Raw genomic sequence first — 14,555 nt, 5'->3', positions numbered from 1 at the left:
GGGTTGTTAGAGTTTTAACCCAATGTGTGATTAATCCCCCTGATAGGGATTAACTGAGTATTAACTGAAGTGGTAGGGTGTGGCTGGAGGAGGTGGGAACTGGGGGCATGGCATTGGAGTATATTTTTGTATCTGGCAAGGGCATGGTGGTTGGTAGTTTCCTTTTTGTAAATGCCAGGTTTGCAGAAAAAATACTGTGCAGACTAAAGACTGGCAAGTGGAGACCTCTATTCTCTGTTTTCTGATCATCATGTGAGCTATTTCCCTCTGCCATACTGTAGGGCAGAAGAGGTTGGACACCTGAGGAATTTTGAGGAAGCAGATTTATTGACTGCAGTTGGTCCAGAGAGGGCTCTTGCCTAAAACATTCTCTGGTCCAAGATTTTTAGAAATTCTTTGATCTTTATACCCAGTGAGAGGAGAGACTTTAAGGTTTACATGACAAGTGCTTTTTGTTCCATTTTTTTCTTTAGACAAAGACAGTTTTATTTTCTGCAAACCTGGCATTTATGAAAAGAGGAAACTACCAACCACAATGCCCTTCTGCAGAAGTTTTTGCTGATAAAAAGCTTTCTGACAGGCTAAGAGGAACTTGTATGCCACAAATATGGTAGGGGTTTCTGCTTAATGAAGATTAAAGGTCTTTTGGGTGGAGGTTTCTGGCCTGCTTCACCTCCATGATGTTCTGCCTCACTTCCAGCCCTGAGGAATGGAGCTGGCCTTCTATGGACAGACCTCTGAAACCATGAGCCCTCAAACAAACCCTCCTTTACAGTTGTGCTGGTTGGGTCCTTTAGTCACAGCGGTGAAAAAGCTGACTAAAACAAGACCACTTCACACTCATAAGAATAAATATTCTCGGCAGCAGCAAGGGCGGGCGGTGGCGGCGGCGGCAGCTGCAGTGACATGTCCAGCATGAATCCCGAATATGATTATTTATTCAAGTTACTTCTGATTGGCGACTCTGGGGTTGGAAAGTCTTGCCTCCTTCTTAGGTTTGCAGATGACACATACACAGAAAGCTACATCAGCACAATTGGTGTGGATTTCAAAATAAGAACTATAGAGTTAGATGGGGAAAACAATCAAGCTTCAAATATGGGACACAGCAGGCCAAGAAAGATTTTGAACAATCACCTCCAGTTATTACAGAGGAGCCCATGGCATCATAGTTGTGTATGATGTGACAGATCAGGAGTCCTTCAATAATGTCAAACAGTGGCTGCAGGAAATAGATCGTTATGCCAGTGAAATGTCAACAAGTTGTTGGTAGGGAACAAATGTGATCTAACCACAAAGAAAGTAGTAGACTACACAACAGCAAAGGAATTTGCTGATTCCCTTGGAATTCCATTTTTGGAAACCAGTGCTAAGAATGCAACGAATGTAGAACAGTCTTTCATGACGATGGCAGCTGAGATAAAAAAGCGAATGGGCCCTGGAGCGACAGCTGGTGGCGCAGAGAAGTCCAATGTTAAAATTCAGAGCGCTCCAGTCAAGCAGTCAGGTGGAGGTTGCTGCTAAAATTTGCCTCCGTCCTTTTCTCACAGCAATGAATTTGCAATCTGAACCCAAGTGAAAAACAAAATTGCCTGAATTGTACTGTATGTAGCTGCACTACAACAGATTCTTACCGTCTCCACAAAGGTCAGAGATTGTAAATGGTCAATACTGACTTTTTTTTTATTCCCTTGACTCAAGACAGCTAACTTCATTTTCAGAACTGTTTTAAACCTTTGTGTGCTGGTTTATAAAATAATGTGTGTAATCCTTGTTGCTTTCCTGATACCAGACTGTTTCCCGTGGTTGGTTAGAATATATTTTGTTTTGATGTTTATATTGGCATGTTTAGATGTCGGGTTTAGTCTTCTGAAGATGAAGTTCAGCCATTTTGTATCAAACAGCACAACCAGTGTCTGTCACTTTCCATGCATAAAGTTTAGTGAGATGTTCTATGTAAGATCTGATTTGCTAGTTCTTCCTTGTAGAGTTATAAATGGAAAGATTACACTATCTGATTAATAGTTTCTTCATACTCTGCATATAATTTGTGGCTGCAGAATATTGTAATTTGTTGCACACTATGTAACAAAACAACTGAAGATATGTTTAATAAATATTGTACTTATTGGAAGTAAAAAAAAAAAAAGAATAAATATTCTCCCTCTCCCTCTCCCTCCTCCTTCCCCTTCCCCTCTCCCTCCCTCTCCCTCTCCCTTTCTTTCCTTTTTTTTTTTTTTCCTGGTACTGGGAATTGAATCCAGGGGCACTTTATCAGTGAGTTACCTCCTTAATTCTTTTTATTATTTTGAGAAAGGGTCTCACCCTTTCAATCCTCCTGCCTAACCTATCCAAGTGGTTGAATTTTGGGGTTAGAAGTATATGTCAACCATGCCTAGCTGAATATTACTTTTATTTTCTTTGTACCATGGATTGAACTCAGGTGCATTTAACCACTGAGCCATATCCCCAACTACCAACTATATATATATATATATATATTTTTTTTTTTTTAATCTTGATGCATGGTCTCATTAAGTTGCTTAGGGCTGTGCTAAATTGATGAAGCTAGCTTTGAACTCACAATCCTCCTGCCTCAGCCTCCTGAGCCACTGGGATTACAGGTGTGCACTACCAGCCCCAGCTGAATATTACTTTTTTTTTTTTTTTTTTTGCAGTGCTGGGGATTGAACCCAGGGCCTTGTACTTGCGAGGCAGGCACTCTACCAACTGAGCTATATCCCCAGCTGAATATTACTTTTTTAAAACCCAGAAAATAACAAACGTTGGTAAGGCTATAGTAAAAATGGAAACTTTGAGCATTGCTGGTAGGAATGTAAAATGGTGAAACCACTTTGGAAAACAATCTGGCAGTTCCTTAAACAATTAAATGTACAGTCACCCTTATACAATCTAGTAATTCCACTCCTAGGTACTTGAGAGAAATGAAAACAAATGTCCAGGGCTGGGGTTGTGGCTCAGTGGTAGAGTGCTTGCCTAGCATGCATGAAGCACTGGGTTCCATCCTCAGTATCCTCAGTACCATATAAAAATAAATAAAGGTTAAAAAAAAAAAAAAACATGTCCATAAAAAACTTGTATGTGAATGTTTACAGCAGCTATATTCATAATTGCTAAAAGATGAAAACAATCCAAGCCCATCAACTGATGAATGAACAACAAAATGTGGTATATCCATATCGCAGAATATTATTTGGCTATAAAAAGGAATGAAGTACTGATATGATACAACATGGATAAACCCTGAAAATATTTCACTAAGTGAAAAGTCAGGCACAAGAGTCCACAAAATATGTGATTTCATTCATATGAAAATTTAGTAACACACAGAGATAGATAGTAGACAAACAATTGCTTAGGTCTTGGTAGAAGAGAATAAAAAGGACTGGGGAATACGCCTAAGTGGTAGAGTGCCCCCAGGGTTCAATCCCCAGTACCACAGAAAATAAATAAATAAACAAATAAATAGGGCTGGGTTTGTACTCAGTGGTAGAGCATTTACTAGCATGTGTAAGGCACTGGGCTCAATCCTCAGCACCACCCCCAAAATTAATAAATAATAAAAAAGGTATTGTGTCTATATACCAAAAAAATTTTAAAAAAACAAATAAAATAAAGATGGGGATGTAGCTTAGTGGAAAAGTGTCCTGGGTTCAATCTCCAATATGAAATATATATGTATAATTTTTGGGGGGGTGATAAAAATGTCTGTTGATAATTATACATCTTTGTATAAATGAAAAATTATTGAATTTACATTTAAAATGGTGAATTTTATGGTATGTGAATTGTATCTCAATAAAGCTTTTAAAAAAGAAAATAAATGAAATTTACCACATTAGCAGAATTCAAAGAAAAAATAACATATGCTTAATTGATACCAAAAATAAATTTGATAAACACTCATGATAGAAACCTTATGCAAAAATCCCTTATATGCATTATAGGAACAGGAAGAAACCTTTTAATCAGAAAGAGGGAATCTTCTATAAACATCTATACCAAAGAACATATTAGATACAAGTTCAATTATAATATCAAGTGTATTTCTACATTCCAGCAACAAATGAATAGAAACGATAAAAAATTTACAGATTTACTAAGTTCATATGTCATATAATTAACTTGTTTTAAATGAATTTTACTATATAATACTCACAGATTAATGCAGCCATCATCATAATTTTAGAACATATTTTATCACCTTACCCAAAGAAAACCCATACCCTTCAGCTATCAATCCACCCTATCCCCCTATTCCCCATCTCCAACCTAAGCCATTAACTAATCTACTTTTGTCTCTGTAAATTTCCCTATTATGGATATTTCATACACATGGAATATTGCAGTATGTGGTCTTTTGTTAAGTGGCTTCTTTTACTTAGCATGTCTTCAAGGTTCATCATTGTTATAACTTATCAATACTTACTTTTGCTAGCCCAACAACATTCCACAGTATGGATGTACCACCTTTTGTTTATCCATTCATCAGTTGATGGACATTTGGCTCGTTTCCATATTTGGCTTTCATGAATAATGCTGCTATGAACATCTGTGTAATTGTTTTTGTTTAGGCAAATGTTTTTATTTCCACATATTAGGAATGGAATTGCTGGGCTGTCCACAGACTCCATATCTAATCATTTAAGGAACTGCCAGATTATTTTCCAAAGTGGCTGTACCATTTTACATTCCCATCAGCAGTATATGAAAATTCTGATTCCTTCACATCCTTCCCAACACTTTTTATTAATCTATTTAAATCGTGGTAATATGTACATATCATGAATTTACCATTTTAACCTTTTCTTTTTTCTTTTTTAGTACTAGGGATTGAACTCAGGCCTTGTGTTTGTGAGGCAAGCACTCTCTATATCCCCAGCCCCCCAGCTCTTTTTTTTTTTGAGCCAGAGTCTTGCTAAATTGCCAAGCCTGGCCTTGAACTTGTAATCTTTCTGCCTCAGTTTCCCTAGTTGCTAGAATTATACGTGTGCACCAGCATACCTGGCTAGTATGTTTTTCAGTTTGTTCATGTTTTAGCATATATCATGTTTTAGCCTATATCTCATTCCTTTTTTTATAGCCAAATAATTTTTTTTATTTGAATATACCACATTTTTTTTTCAGGGTTATTTTGAGGCAGGGTTTCATTGTTACCCCAACTTGTCTAGAACTCTCTGGGATCAAGTAATCCTCCAACCTTAACCTCACAAGTAGCTGGACTACTCATGTGCACCATTGAGTAGGCTCTGATAAACCACAGATTGTTCATTTGTTCATCTATTTATTCACTTTTGGTTATTATGTACAAATATCTACTTCTATCTTCTAATTCTTTTGTGCTTAACAGGAATGAAACTGTCAGAATAATACGGTAGATTCTAAGGAACCACCAAACTGTTTTTTCACAGTAACTAGATCATTTTATATTCCCACTGGCAATACACAAGGGTTTCAATTTTTCCATATTCTTGCCAACATCTGTTATTTTATCATTTAAAAATATCCTATCCTAAGGGTGTAAGGAGTATCTCATTGTGCTTTTGCTTTGCATTTCCCTACTGACTAATGATGTTGAGTATTGTGTGCTTATTGACCATTTGTATATTTTTGGAGAAATATTCAAGTCATTGCCCATATTTGAACTGCGTTTTTTGTTGAACTTTAGTAATTCTTTATATATTCTGAATATTATACCCTTAATAGATATATCATCTGCAAATACTTTCTACTCTTCTGTGAGTTGTCTTTTCAATCTCTGGATAGTGACTTTTGATATAGGTTTTTTTTTTTTTCTTATGGTGGTACTGAAGATTGAACCCAGGGGCTATACACCCACCTCTTTTTATTTTTTATTCGGTGACAGGGTCTCACTGAATTGCTTAGGGTCACACTAAATTGCTGAGGTTGACCTCGAACTTGCAATTCTCCTGCCTCAGCCTCCCAAGTCACTGATATTACAGACATGAGTCACTGAATTTGGCTGCATAAAATTTTTAAAGTTCAATTTATCCTTTTGTTGCCTGTGTGTTTGGTGTCACAGCCAAGAAATCATTGCCAAATTGAGTCATGAAGATTTCCTGTGTGTTCTTCTAAGAGTTTCCTAAGTTTTCTTAAGTTTAGGTCTTTGATTGAATTTGAATGAATTTTAGCATATGGTGTGAGGTAAAGATTCACTTCAAACTTTTGCATGTACATATCCAGCTTTCCCCAAAACATTTCATTTTGAAATCACTTCTCTCATCTTTTGAGTTACTACTCTCAATTGCACATCTGTAGTTCCTTTTCTCTTCTCAGACTTTTGAAAATCATAACAGAGGGAGGAGTCCCCTCCAATACCAAACCTGAAGCATGCTAGGTTCCCTGTAGTCACTGGTTATGCCCTAGTTGAACTTACATAACTACACAGAAATAACTTGCAAGCACCAGGTAGTATCATCCTTCTCCAGTATCAAATGTTTGAAGTGGCTGCCCGCCTGTAATTCCAGCAATTTGGGAGGCTGAGGCAGGAGAACAGCAGGTTGGAGGCCAGCCTCACAATTTAGCCAGGCCCTAAGCAACTCAGCAAGAGATTGTCTCAAATAAAAAATACAATAGTAAAATAAAATGGTATGTAATTCAGTGGCAAAGCACTATTGGGTTCAATCCCCAGTACCAAAAAAAAAAAAAAAAAAAAAAAAAGTAAACAGTGATATAGCAGTTTTGCAGAGGAAAATTCAGGGCTGCAGTCCTTCAGATTGTGACCCAAATTCTACGCAAAGGGCTTCATATAGAAAGAATATTTAGATCAGAGGTTTTGGTATCAGAGACATACGTTCAGCTTTGACTTTTTTACTTTATAGCCTCTGAGCACGTGCCGGTTCTGTGCGGTTGAGTATGTTGCTTAACCACCCTGGGCCTCAGTAACTTCATCTTATAATAGGGATACTGTCTAAGACATAGCTGCGGATCTCTAAATTGGTGCTTAGTAAAAAGTGGCAGGTATAATTAAAACTTCGTTTTTTCCCTTAACTGAGAGAGCAGGACAAGCACCATCACACCAAATACCTAGTTTGACGTATAGTTGCATTTCTGGGTGATCCAACACGGATTGCGTCTAGTCTCCCTGGCAGCGCAGCGGTGGGAGGTAAGAAAAAATAGAACCAAACGCACGCAAAGTGCTGACGATAGAACCTGGCGCTTAAAAAATGGTAGCTGAATCGTCGATGCCCGGTTTTCCTATGCGTAAATGAGTGAGGTATACCAGTTGACAGAACTTTCTCGGACCTTGGGTGCCTCTGATTTTTCAGGAACAAGCAGAAAAAGACGACAGAAAGAGGAAGGAGGGTTGACAACGTTATGCCCAGGACCAGATTAAGCGCACGGGTTAACTCCACCGCCCACACTTGCCTCAATGGGCTCTGGAAGTTCCGGACTCCGGGGGAGGTGGGGTGGGGGAGTAGCCACAAGGCAGGGTTTACTTGGTTCCGCCCCCAGCCCTTCGCGTTTCTCATTGGTCCTCTGAACTAGAGGTTCGTGACGTCACACGAGCGCGCCTGGCGTGTAAAGGGGGCGTGATCTGCTGAGAAAGAGGAGAAAAGATGGCGGCGGCCTTGGGGCAGCGGACTCTACGGTTACTGAGCGCAGTCCCGTCGTGGCGGAGCAGGTACAGCTGCACAGGGAGAGTTCCTTGGGGCGGAGGCAGACCTGGGCCAAGCGAAGGTCGGGAGAGAGGAGTCGTTTCTTTACCATGGGTGTTCCTCGAGATGGTTCGAATGGAAACGGAGCCACCTTCTCCTGGAGCTGGGGGCAGGAGAAATTGCCACCGCATAGGGGCGGTTCAGGATTTAGTTAGGATGTGGCCTAAACGCCGTCTCTTTGCCCTTTCCAGCTAGGTGCAACAGAATAGGTAGAATAGGCTGCCTGCCCTTCTTCAGCGTGAGGCAGAGCCTGTAGCCTTAAGATGTTCATGTTCCTGGCTGGGGCGGTGTGATGTGGGACGAGCACTGTACTGGGAGGCGACTTTCACCTCGGATTCTTAGTCCCTGAAGCAAGGGTTAAACTTGGTATCTCAAAATAGTCTTATGAGATTGTGGGCTTGATTATCCTGGCGACCCCTAGCTATCAGGTTCTTAAAGATGGAAGAGACCTGAAAGGTCCTATGAATCCTGCTCGTTCTTTTGGAATTGATGAGATTGAGGTCCTGAGAAAAGGAATGATTTGCTCAAGTTTCACCCGGCCAGTTAGTAGTGTACCCAGGACTCGGACCCAGGTACCTGTGTCTCTCTCAGCATTTCCTTAGGCTGTCCACGGAGGAGGGCAGTTATTGTATAGCTTGGGAGTATCTGAACTCTCAGAATATAGATGAAAATGTTGTTAATTGTGACTGAAGAGTCAGCTACTCAAGATTTGAGAGATCATACTTTTGAGTTTCTGGCAAGTTTCATTTTGTTAGTAATCAAAGTTTGTGCATCGACAGGAGGTGACTTTTCACTGTAGTTCGGGACAATAAATGGACTGGATTTGGATTAAGAGGGAACAAACTATAACTGGCCTTGCTATAAAAGCTTTTCTATCGCATCATTAACTACTCAGAAATGTAGTTTTCTCAGGAGAATGCTGTGCAACAGTGGTGGTAACTGTTAAGATTTATACAGGAAGTTCTGTAGGTTTTCAATGATATCACCAGGTGTGCTGTTTGTGAGTCAGCGATCATCTAAAGTATGCTAGGAATTGGAAATTCTAAAAAATGATACTCCTAAATTAAAAAAAAAAAAAAAGATGATGGTGGGCAGGATGTGCCTTGTTCACCATCATTAAGGAAGGGAAAGAGAAAAAAAGAAAAAGCCATACTCAGTACCAGTGTAGTTAGATAAGACTGATTTAAATGCAGTGAGTGGGAGGGATGAAGATTTGCCTACCATAGAACTCTTAATTTTCAAAGATTTTATATATCAAGATAGAAACTAGATTGACACACATACACAAAGCCCTAAAAAGATAATATTTCCAAAGTTTATTTTTTTCTTTCTGGTATTGGAGATTGAACCCAGAAGTACTTTACCACTGAGCCATGTCCCCAGCCCTTTTTATTTTGAGACAGGGTCTTGCTAAGTTACTGAGGCTGGCCTTAAACTCACAGTCCTTCTGCCCTCAGCCTCCTAAAGTCACTGGGATTACAGGCATGTGCCACCATGCCCAGCCATTTCCATGGTTTTCAGTAAAGCAGTATCTGCTTGTGAGAAACACAGATGAAAACCTCATATTGGAGGAAGTTTTTCAGTAAGTGGATGTTGTGTGAAAGAACAGAGAAAGCAACATCTTGGGGTGATAATTTAGGGCCATGTTTCTCAAACTCATTTGATAAAAGAATGGGCTAGAATGTTTATTAGAAACAGAATTTCACATATACGTTGCTGTCTTACTACCAGTTTCATATTCAGTAGGTTAGAGTACTGGCAACTATAGTTTTTACAAGTACGCCATGGTAATTCTTAGGTTCAGGCAAGTCTGGAAAATAAGAAGTGGTTATTTAGCAAAGACTTCCATTCAGAAATATTTATGGCATTCCTGCCACTGCAACCACAGTGCCAGGGACCATGAGACAGGAAGGGAAAAGTGGGGAAATGAAGAATTAAAAGATGTTTAAAATAGGCCTTCGGTTCAAATAACTTTGCAATTTAGTAGAAGAGAAGAATACTTTACTATACATTCTAATTGAAGATAGAATGTGGGATAACGCCTTCAAAAGACCTTCTAGTTCAGTTTTATGAGAACTTTCACAGCTTTTGAAGCAGGAGAGATAGATGTAAGAACTATGGTTAAAATGTTACCATAAGAAAAGAAATGTTAAAAATATTTTACAATCATGACATGATGGAGAGACCAGTCAGGGTGGACATGGTCATAGATGTTTGAAATGGGCATTCATTGTGTGCCAACTCACTATCTGTTTTTTTGGTAAGTAACTTTATTTTATTTATTTATTTTTCTGTGGTGCTGAGGATCAAACCCAGTGCCTCATACGTGCTAGGCAAGCACTCTACCACTGAGCCACAACCCCAGCCCTCAACTCTAACTTTTCATAGTAATATGTAAGTAGATGACAGTCTCTGGGCTAAGGGTTTTACATGCTTATCTTACTCCTCATGAGGTGGGTCCTATTTTTATAGGTAGAGAAATTGAGGCTTAGAATTAGTTAAGAAAAATTTCCTAAGGCTACACAGAAAATTAGTGGCAGTGCTAGGATTTGAGTCACAGTCAAAATTGAGTGCCTTATCATGGGGTTTAATTATCTGCTTGCAAGATGCCCACATGAGTTTACCACGTAGAAGAGATATTAAATTGAACCTATACATTCACCTCTCTGGGTCTTAATCTCCTTGCTGTGAAGTCTGGTGAGAAGAGAAACACCTGCCTTCATCAAGGGATACAGACTAACAAATAAGTGAATACACAGAGAATCCATTCTTTACAAGTAGTGAAAAGACCTATAAAAATAAAGCAAGGTGATTAAGGGGTTAGAGAGTGCTCAAGAGGGGCAAGTCTTATGCAAAAAACAAAAAACAAACAAACAAAAAAAACAGGAGGAAGTATTTAAACAGAGAACAGATTGGTAAGGAGTAAGTCATATAGGAGAGGTGTGTACTCGGTAGAGCAAACAGCAAGTGCAAAGTTACACAAGGAAGCACGTGTGGAGTGTATGAAGAGTAGCAAGAGTGTATGCCTGTAATCCTAGGGATTCTGGAGGCTGTGGCAAGGAGGATCATAAGTTTGAGGCCAGTCTCAGCAACTTAGGGACACCCTCAGCTAAAAAAAAAAAAAAAAAAAAACAATTGAAAAGGGCTGGGGATGTAGCTCAGAGGTAGAGTACTCCTGGGTTCAGTTCCCAGTACTGGGGGTGGGGAGTGAAGAATGAGTGAGGAGGAGAGAAGACGCAGAAGACCTGAGAGGCCAGCAAGAATGGAGGATGTAATCTTATTTTCTCTAAACAAGATCACTCTGGCTGTTTTGTGGCAAATAGGATATAAAAGGCCAAGAGCAGAAGCAGGTATTACAATCATCCAAGTGAGAGATGAGGTGGCTTGGGCTAGGGTGAGAGTGGTAATGGGGAAGAGAAATGGGCAGATTAGGAGATGTTTTGACTGTAGTTTTCATGCCTTGTCAGTGGATTCAATGTGGATGGTGAGAAAGAACGAACTTCAAAATGTGTCTTAGAAACTGGGTTATAACTCAATGGTAGAGGACTTGCCTAGCACGCATTAGGCTCTAGGTTTGATCCCCAGCATCAAAAATAAAGATAAAAATCTAAGGGTTTTGACCTGAGCTTCTGGGTGAATGGTGATACCTTTTTCTGAAAGGTAGATTAATTATAGTAACGTTACTAGTGTAACAAAGAAACCCAATAGCATCCTCAGTGGCTTAACACAATAGACATTTAATTCTTGCTCTTATAAATCTTCTGAATGTTCCTGATTGGTGAGGCAGTTGTTCTACAAGCAACAATTCTGGATGAAGTCTCCTACCATCTTTTCTTTTTCTTTTTTTTCTTTTTTGGTACCAGCGATTGAACCCAGGGGCACTTAACCACTGATCTCCAGCCCTTTGTTTTTTATTTTATTTTATTTTATTTATTTGTTTTGTTTTTTTTGGCGGTGCTGGGGATCGATCGAACCCAGGGCCCTGTGCTTATAAGGCAAGCACTTTACCAACTGAGCTATCTCCCCAGCCCTATGTTTTTTATTTTGAAACACATTCTTGCTAAGTTGCTTAGGGCCTTACTAAATTGCTGAGGCTGGCTTTGAACTTGCAATCCTCCTGCCTCAGCCTCCCAAAGTTGCTGGGATTACAGGCATATACCACCACGACTGGCTCTCTTGCCATCTTTAACATGTGGCTTCCCAAGGTCTGCATGTTTGTCTGCAGCAAGCTGGATAAAAACAAAATCTAGAGGAGTAGGTGGCCTATAGTCCCAGCTACTCTGGCAACTACAGCAGGAGGATTGCTTGAACATGAGAATCCTAATGGTACTCACACTTTTTTTTTTTTTTTTTTTTTTGCGGTGCTGGGGATCAAACCCAGGGCCCTTGTGCTTGTAAGGCAAGCGCTTTACCAACTGAGCTATCTCCCCAGCCCGAGGATTGAGTTTAAAGGGAGAGAAAGATCATCTGTGACTTGCTGCTGAGAGGTCAAGTAAGAGTGTGTATGCATTGGTATTGGCAAAATGGAGGTTGGTTGGTGATTATTAGTGATTTTTTTTGTTTTGTTTTTTGGTACTAGAGATTGAATCCAGAGACTCTGTACCACTGAGCCACATCCCCATATCCCCAGCCCTTTTTTTATTTTTTATTTTTGCAATAGGGTTTTGCTAAGTTGCTGAGCCTGGCTTTGAGTTCAGGATCCTCCTGCCTTAACCTCCCAGGCCTCTGGGATTACAGGCATTGTGCCAACAGTGCCTGGCTCTGTTGGTAATCTGTGCAATGCGAGGGCAAGTACTCTACCAACTGAGCTATCTCCCTAGCCCTCTGTTGGTAATCTTGACAAGAGGTGAGATGATAGGAACAAAAGCCTAATCAAGTAGGATTAAGAGAGGAATGGAGTTAAGGAAGTGATGCAGTGAATACAGATGCTCTTTTAAGAGAGAAAAAAAGCGAGATGGAAACTAGAGAAAGAAGCATGATGGACAGTGTGTAAATTGGAGAAATTGCAGCATTTTCATATAAAATGAAAACATGGACAATCTAATAATAAATGACAAAGTTGATATAATGGGACATATGCCAGACATTTGTTTCAGGAGCTGAGGCTGCAGCAGTGTGCAAGAAAGCTGAGCATTTCATTCTCAGGCAGGTTCCTGAGGGGGGGGAAGATGAATATACAAACCACCTGAGGGCTGAGCATCCTGTGATAGTGGATAAATGATTCTCTCTAATTTATAGAATACAACAGTTTCCCTATAGTCAGTTTTTTGGTACTGGGGATTGAACCCAGGAGTGCTTTAACCACTACATCTTCAGCCTTTTTTTTTTTTTTTTTTTTTTTTTTGAGACAGAATCTCACTAAGTTGCTTAGGGCCTTGCTAAATTGCTGAGGTGATCATCCTGTCTTGGCCTCCTAAATCACTGAGATTACAGGCATGGGCCATGCCAGTGCCTAACTACCCTTTAGTCAGTTTTACACTAATTCTGCTTGGACAACAGGGCTTTAAAGTTTTTCTTATAGTGAAAGTATCATTCTAAGAGATGAGCACTGGTTGGTGCTGGAAGAACTTTCAAATTCTGAAATGCACCCTTTTTGGCATTAATAGCTGTTATATTTGGCCTTGGGGGTGGTGATTATTATGGTAAAATTATTTTTTTCCCCATACAAACCTTATTTGTCTAGAGAATGAATACTGTAACATTCATTACATTAGTCATATTAGTATCATGGTGTGAAGGTGTTTCTTTTTCTTTTTAAAAAATTTTATTAGTTTATTTATTATTTATATGTAGTACTGAGAATTGAACTCAGTGCCTCACACATGCTAGGCAGGCGCTCTACCACTGAGCTTCAACCTTAGCCAAGGGTGTTTAAGGTGAAGAAAATTTCATGTGGAAAAAATAAAAGTACCTAAATCTGATAAAGTTTATAGGATATCTATGACATAAACTAAATATCCATGAATGTAAATATTACAATATAAGTGCATAGTATAAATGTAGTTCTATTTTTCATAAATATCAATTTAGATATTTATAATAGAATAATTATTACTTTTAACCTAAGAGCTCCAAGGAAAAGAAACATTTACGGGCTGGGGTTGTGGCTCAGTGGTGGAGCACTCGCCTAGCATGTGTTGGGGCCTGAGTTGGATCCTTAGCACCACATGGAAGTAAAATGGAGGTGTTGTTGTCTATCTACAACTAAATAAAATAATAAAAAAAGAAACATTTACTAGTAAGGATATAGTTTTACAGTTCAGGTCTGTATTTGGGAAACCAAAGTATTACCTAAATTGAGAGTGAGATATTTGAGCCTGGTATGGTGGCACACACCTTTAATCCCAGGCTATTCATCAGGCTGAGGCAAGAGGATTACAAATTCAAGACCAGCCTTCGCAACTTCACGAGACACTGTCTCAAAAATAAAAAGGGCTTGGGATGTAGCTCAGTGGCAGAACACCCCTGGGTTTCCAGGAGGGCAAAAATAGATAGATAGATAGATAGATAGATAGATAGATAGATAGATAGATAGATAGATAGATAGATAGATGGATGAAAAAGCTTGGAATGTAACATCAGTGGTAGACTTCTTGTCTAGCAAGGGTGAGAACCTGGGTTCAATTCTAGTACTGGAAAAAGAAGAAAGAGAGAGAAATGATGTTTATGGAACAAAGAAGAGAAAACAACTGAATCAAAATTAAATTTTCTTCCAATCTTGAAGCTGTGAAAATAATTGTTAATTTTTTTCCTCAGTGTCCTTGAGACCTATTCACTCTGTCGGTATAGCTCTTTTGGCAAAGTAGCCACAACAGATAATTTAAAAAATTCTAAACGGTTGAACCAGCCAGACTT

The 14,555-nt window shown here is 39.3% G+C and overlaps 1 protein-coding gene and 1 pseudogene across 4 annotated transcripts in view; both read left to right on the top strand.

Moving 5' to 3' along the window:
* Positions 1 to 867: 867 nt before the first annotated feature.
* LOC306668344 (ras-related protein Rab-1A-like) lies at positions 868 to 2,139 on the top strand (annotated as a pseudogene). The gene has a single exon. The product of its transcript is annotated as a ras-related protein Rab-1A-like (transcript).
* A 5,397-nt stretch (positions 2,140 to 7,536) lies between these two features.
* The window catches only part of PISD (phosphatidylserine decarboxylase), a 49,954-nt gene continuing 42,935 nt past the window's right edge, over positions 7,537 to 14,555 (top strand). Inside the window, exon 1 of one of the 3 annotated variants that reach the window (XM_079149726.1) lies at positions 7,537 to 7,666. In XM_079149726.1, coding sequence (XP_079005852.1) covers positions 7,602 to 7,666 — 65 coding nt within the window. In that variant the 5' untranslated portion in view covers positions 7,537 to 7,601. The remainder of the gene's footprint in view (positions 7,667 to 14,555) is intronic. The other 2 variants (XM_079149720.1, XM_079149723.1) reach the window with 2 other exon arrangements.

Source organism: Sciurus vulgaris, assembly GCF_902686455.1.
Source record: "Sciurus vulgaris genome assembly, chromosome: 8".
In the NCBI taxonomy this organism is placed as follows: Eukaryota; Metazoa; Chordata; class Mammalia; order Rodentia; family Sciuridae; genus Sciurus; species Sciurus vulgaris.
This window is presented reverse-complemented; position numbering and strand designations above follow the sequence as displayed.